The sequence below is a fragment of the Rutidosis leptorrhynchoides genome, chromosome 5 (assembly GCF_046630445.1).
Source record: "Rutidosis leptorrhynchoides isolate AG116_Rl617_1_P2 chromosome 5, CSIRO_AGI_Rlap_v1, whole genome shotgun sequence".
Classification (NCBI taxonomy): domain Eukaryota; kingdom Viridiplantae; phylum Streptophyta; class Magnoliopsida; order Asterales; family Asteraceae; genus Rutidosis; species Rutidosis leptorrhynchoides.
The window spans coordinates 41,846,692-41,852,015 of NC_092337.1; the positions used below are offsets into that span (position 1 = coordinate 41,846,692).

At 35.4% G+C, this 5,324-nt stretch overlaps 2 protein-coding genes across 2 annotated transcripts; both read right to left on the minus strand.

The window, feature by feature from the left end:
- Nucleotides 1-1,728: 1,728 nt before the first annotated feature.
- LOC139848555 (serine/threonine protein phosphatase 2A 57 kDa regulatory subunit B' kappa isoform-like) lies at nt 1,729-3,647 on the minus strand. The gene is made up of 2 exons (XM_071838282.1): nt 2,559-3,647; nt 1,729-2,043 (listed from the first exon to the last, which is right to left on the minus strand). The coding sequence occupies exons 1-2, from the start codon at nt 3,645-3,647 to the stop codon at nt 1,729-1,731; spliced, it is 1,404 nt and encodes a 467-aa protein (XP_071694383.1).
- Nucleotides 1,925-4,826, minus strand: LOC139846578 (uncharacterized). Its single transcript, XM_071836054.1, has 2 exons — nt 4,531-4,826; nt 1,925-2,043 (listed from the first exon to the last, which is right to left on the minus strand). Exon 1 carries the CDS (start codon nt 4,742-4,744, stop codon nt 4,535-4,537), a length of 210 nt encoding a protein of 69 aa, XP_071692155.1. The 5' UTR covers nt 4,745-4,826; the 3' UTR covers nt 1,925-2,043; nt 4,531-4,534.
- Nucleotides 4,827-5,324: the final 498 nt, after the last annotated feature.

Below are 5,324 nucleotides of genomic sequence, written 5' to 3' on the forward strand. Positions count from 1 at the left end.
AATTTGAAACATTGTTCCTTGGTATGTCTTGATTTACCACATTCAATGCATTTCAACTTTGATATCGATTCGTTGTGGGCTACTATTTCGATTCGTTTGGGTTAGATGAAAAGGGGTTTTTTTGCCGTCAATTGCAACTAAACCAGTTGCAATATCATGAATGGTTGAAGAATCACTCGTTGATAACCCTAATATTTGACGATGGGCAGCTTCCTTTCTAACGGCGGCGTAAGCTTCCTCCGCGGTTGGTAAGGGGTTTAACCGGAGTAATTCTCTTTTGATTGTATCATGTTTTCCGTCCAAGGCATTTAAAAACTGAAATAATTTGTGCTCAGCTCGAATTTTGTTGTACCTGATGATGTATGAGGCGTTTTCCATGGGGGTTTGGATCTCTTGTTTCAAGTTCCTCCCAAATGTCCTGCATCCGGATCCACAACTCTTCGAGATGCATATTTCCTTGTTTAATTTCGGTTGCTTGACATAAAGATCATATATCTGAAGTTTATCAACACCCACTGCTATAGGTGGTGATTAAAGCATCCCATAACAGTTTTGCTGTTGAAAAAGACGTCAGATTGCTTGCTAAACTTGGTTCGTATTAGCCATGAGAACACGATGAGGTCCTCTTGTTCCCATTGATCATTGTCTTCATGGCTTGTATCAATTGGGTTTGTGGTTAGATGAGCAAGGAGAACTTTGAATTTACCTCCAATAGCTACTCTCATCATTCTGGACAAAAGGGCATAGTTTGAACTGTTCAAATTCAACCCAATTTTTAGAGTATCTGAAATCTTGAGTTGTTGGAAGTTCATACTCTTTTTCAAAAAACTAGCCAATTGACTAGTTAAATCATTGATTTGGCTTGTATGGGTCGATTGGGTTGAGGGTGGAGATTGGTTGCCGTCGTGAGACATGGTGGTCAATCAAGCAATGGTAAATGATTGAAGCTATGAAGTTGTCTGTGTATTCAAACCTTCAGCTCTGATACCATGATAAAATATATGAACATGATCTTGTATTGAATATTAATCTGTTTAATACAATTGTATTGTGTTCAAGTATACATTCATTTAGTGTTTTTATACACAAATGCTACTAACAACTACATCTAATTAAGGGATGGCTCCAATATACTTTTGGAACCCCCTTTTACAATCGAGGAAACGCACTCTGTAGTTGGACCCGTCATCTTGGCAGTTAGTTGTGATCTTGTGACTTGTCTTAAATGGGAAATGATGAAATTAACTTTCTGATCCCAAAAGTCAAATTACCAAATATGTCAATTTGACTCCTTTTTGTTGCTACACTCTAACAATGAAAACATAATTTTCTATAGTAAATTAAGATTAGAATGATGGTTATTAGCAAGTAAATGGAGGTGGGTATTAACAGAGTAGAAGTAAATGTTGCATATTAACATTACTTAAAGATTATCTTTAGAGTTGTATATAAGTAAATCTTTTATTTATTTATTTTGTATTGTACGTTTAACTCAACAGCATCTATATAAATCTATTGGTACTTGACTTTTAGTACTAAATTAACAATGTTTCTACTGTAAATTGTCATCCTTATACAAGTTTTGAATTGTGGAAAATAATATTTTTTCATTTTTGAACATAAAAGAATTAAGAAATTTCATTTTTAAAAGTAAAAGAGTTCTCAAAGTCAATGACATTGATCAACCTACATATAGAACTGAGTAACCATTTGATCAGTATATAACTATTATGGAGTAACACATTTATTGACTGCTGCTAACAATTCAATCCTCTCCCATCTCTTTCTCCTAGCGAATTCTTTTAATCGAGCCATGAATTCACGTTTAGCGATCCCTTCAAGGCACGTGTTATAGAGAACGGGCTCAAGTTCTTGAAGCAAGAGCTTCACATTTTGTGTCAGTTGTTGTACATTTTTACTCCAATGCCGTTTAAGGTTTTTTTCCAGGGCTTCAACTAGAACCGGGAACACCTTCTCAATGTCTTGTGACACTACCTTCACAAATTGCTCATTGTTCCAAACATATAGCGCCCGCTCGGCTACCTACATTTTCATATAAATCGATTCAATTCGAATTCGAATATAAGTAAAACAAAATACAAAAAGACGGTCTATCTAAAAGCCTGCAATATATGAAACAAATAAGAATGTGACCATACCAAAACAACCCAGTGGTTGGGGTCCCAATATCCTCGTAAGAGGTCTTAGGATCAAGACTGACTTAAAACATATCTTGGAGTGGCTATGAAAAAGGTCAGAAAACGGCCATGGAATACCCCGATTAGGCTGTCTGAGTAAAAATACTCACCTTCTTATAGTAGCCTAAACATGAAAAACCTTAATGCCCCGTTTGGCTCACGGAATTCAATGGGATTCTGGGGTAATTGGAATTGAATTTAGACAGGTGTCGTGTCTAAATTCAATTCCAATTCAGTCGGAATCTCATTGGATTTCCTGAGCCAAACGGGGTCGTTTTACCCGTTTATGTAACTTTTTAAGAGATTTTACCGAAATATTTTTAATGATTTGTATTGATATTCCTAATATGGTGAAGTTACCTGTGAATTGTTACTCTTGATGCACTTTGTTATTTGAGTCCACAAAGAAATAGCAACATTCAAATACTGCCTATGATCAATATACTCAACGATCTCTTCTAATTCTCCGATCAACAACACTTCTTTTTGAGAGTTTGATACCGGCCAATACCTCAAAATCTTTCCGATCACAACGCCACCAAGCTCAGCCTCTTTTTGTACAAATTGCGAGACACAATACGCTAATTGTCGATGATAAACCGTCATGATCTTTGGTTTATGCAATGGTATTAAAACCTTAGTTAAAAAAACCTTGTGTTCATCTTTTAATGGAATTGTGAACCCATTGATTATACTTCCCCATATCTCTAGTATCTCTCCTATCCCATTTTGTCTATGATCAGTTTCGTAGATAAAATGTAACAAAACTTCGGTCATGGCTTTGCGCATGAAGGATCGATAGGATGTGATCTTTGAGTATATTCGATGAACGATGTTTTTCACTGCGTCACGTTCACGCGAGTCCTCAGAGTTGAAGAGAGTAAGAAGGTTTATAATGAAGTTTCGATTGATGAACTGCTCTCCTAAAGGCGGACCTTTGTTTTGAACTTTGGATTCGCAATTTAAATCTCCTCGAAGGGATTTAACGTCTTGTTTGGTTATCATGCGAAGGAGAATATCGTAGACGATTTGTATGTGTGGCCAAGCGGTAGAATGTGTAGTGATGACATCATCATCTTCCGGGGAGATTATTGAGCTCCCGGCTGGAGCTGGTAATGGAAGTGGACGAAAGAGATTAGAAGCCACCATCTTAAACAATAGTTTTAGGGTTTCATCAGAAATCGGAGTTATTGAAGTTTTGATCATTGATAAAAGTTGAGTAAGTTTGAGTCGTTTCAAAGCATATTCTTGATCATCCAAACGCGATTGAGTGCAATAAACAATTATCGAATGCATTTCATCGTTCTTGGAGTCCAAAGATTGAGTCTTTTTATCGTCGTTTTTAGTAGTACAACCTTCTGAATCGAGACTGAAGAGGACTTGAAGTGTCATTGATTTTCCGGCTGGCGGTTTTGGGGTGGTTATGGGGCTGTTTCGTTGAACCGCCATGTTTTTACAATGTGGGTGTGCCTTGTTCATACTAGAATAAGAGGGAAAAAAACAAACATATGATGTTTTGAAGAAGTAGGGCATGTTGTTTGTTGTATGGTTTTTGTGGCTATTGATACAACAAAAGAGGTGGTGATCATTCTTATGTACTAGGTATTGAAGTATCCGAAACAATAGATCTTAAAGTTGCAAAAAACAATGTTGGGATGTTAACTGAAACGGAGTATAAAATAAAAATTGGCAGTTTATGTCTACAATTACAAAAAGGTTTACTTTTTCATTCTGCAACTTCACATAGTTCATTGACTTAATTCGTCGTATTGTTATATGGTTGTTATCTTCGGCAGATTAAACCTACAGAGTTCGACTATACCACAATATAACTAAGATATGATCGAAAAGACAAAATCTTCTTGACAGCATAGCTTATGACAGGGAAATGTAGCACCTAAAAATATCAAATTCCTCATATGGGCCCATCGAAGATCAAATATATGTTACTGAGTATATGCTAGAGTTTGCAAGAAGACAGTTTTTATTACTACAGAACTACTAAATCTTGTTTAACAAAAAGATTTATATATTTGAACTGTTTATAACTTACTGCACTCTTAATCACTGTTTTAAGTGATTAAATACAACTAAAATACACTTTCTATCTGTAATTTCAATGTATAAACACCTCTGTAAGATACTTAGTATCAACATTTTGTATTTGCATTATATTCCATACCAAGACAAACATTAAAATCCAAACCTTTGTAATAACTAAAATTAGTCGTATTCAAATTTTTACAATATCATCATATCATAATCATAATCATAATCATAATCATAATCATAATCATAATATAATATGAAATATTACAAAAAATGACAGTACCTAACTAGCCGGCGTAAACATGAACGCCGATCGGAATAAGAAAGATGGTAAGAACAGCGAAATAGATAACGGCGTGAACAATAATCGATTGAACACTTGTATGCATCTTACTGAATTCAATCGTCCTGTTGCGACCGGGTAACTGTAACAAAAGTCCCGGTGTTAACAGCACAAATAGCACCACTGCTACTAACACTGGTCCCCAATCCGCCATAACCTTTTAATAAATGAAATTGAGCTTGAAATATGATGAGGTATGAAGCTCCGTTAACCGGATCCTGAAGTATTAGTGCTGTGATTTGTGAATTGTGAATTAGGGTTTTTTGTTTTTTAATTTGGGGATATTGAGCTTGAGTGTAGATTCGTGGGGTGTCACGTGCTCCTTCACTGGCGGGAATTTCAGTTAGAATGCAATTTTTATTTTCATAAAAAATAAAAAATATGAAATACTCGTACCATTTTGGGCATTGGAAAACACTACAGCACACTATTTAAAAAAACAAATACAATACAAATTTACATCCTGAAAATGACATCAAATTAAGGGTTCCATTGCAATAGATTACCACACTATAAAAAAAAAAATGCTCAATACAAAGAAAAAAAATTACAGAATAAATTTTTTACTACCTAATGCCAATGTAGTACGTCGTCATTTAATTTGTCATTGGATCGGCCTGTGTAGATATGCATTCCGGTAGCCAAAATGAGTATCGTGAAGGCACCAAAGAAAAGAAAAGTGTGAAATATTACAGCTTTTCCATTTGTGCGGAAGCTGCCGAATTCAACGGTAC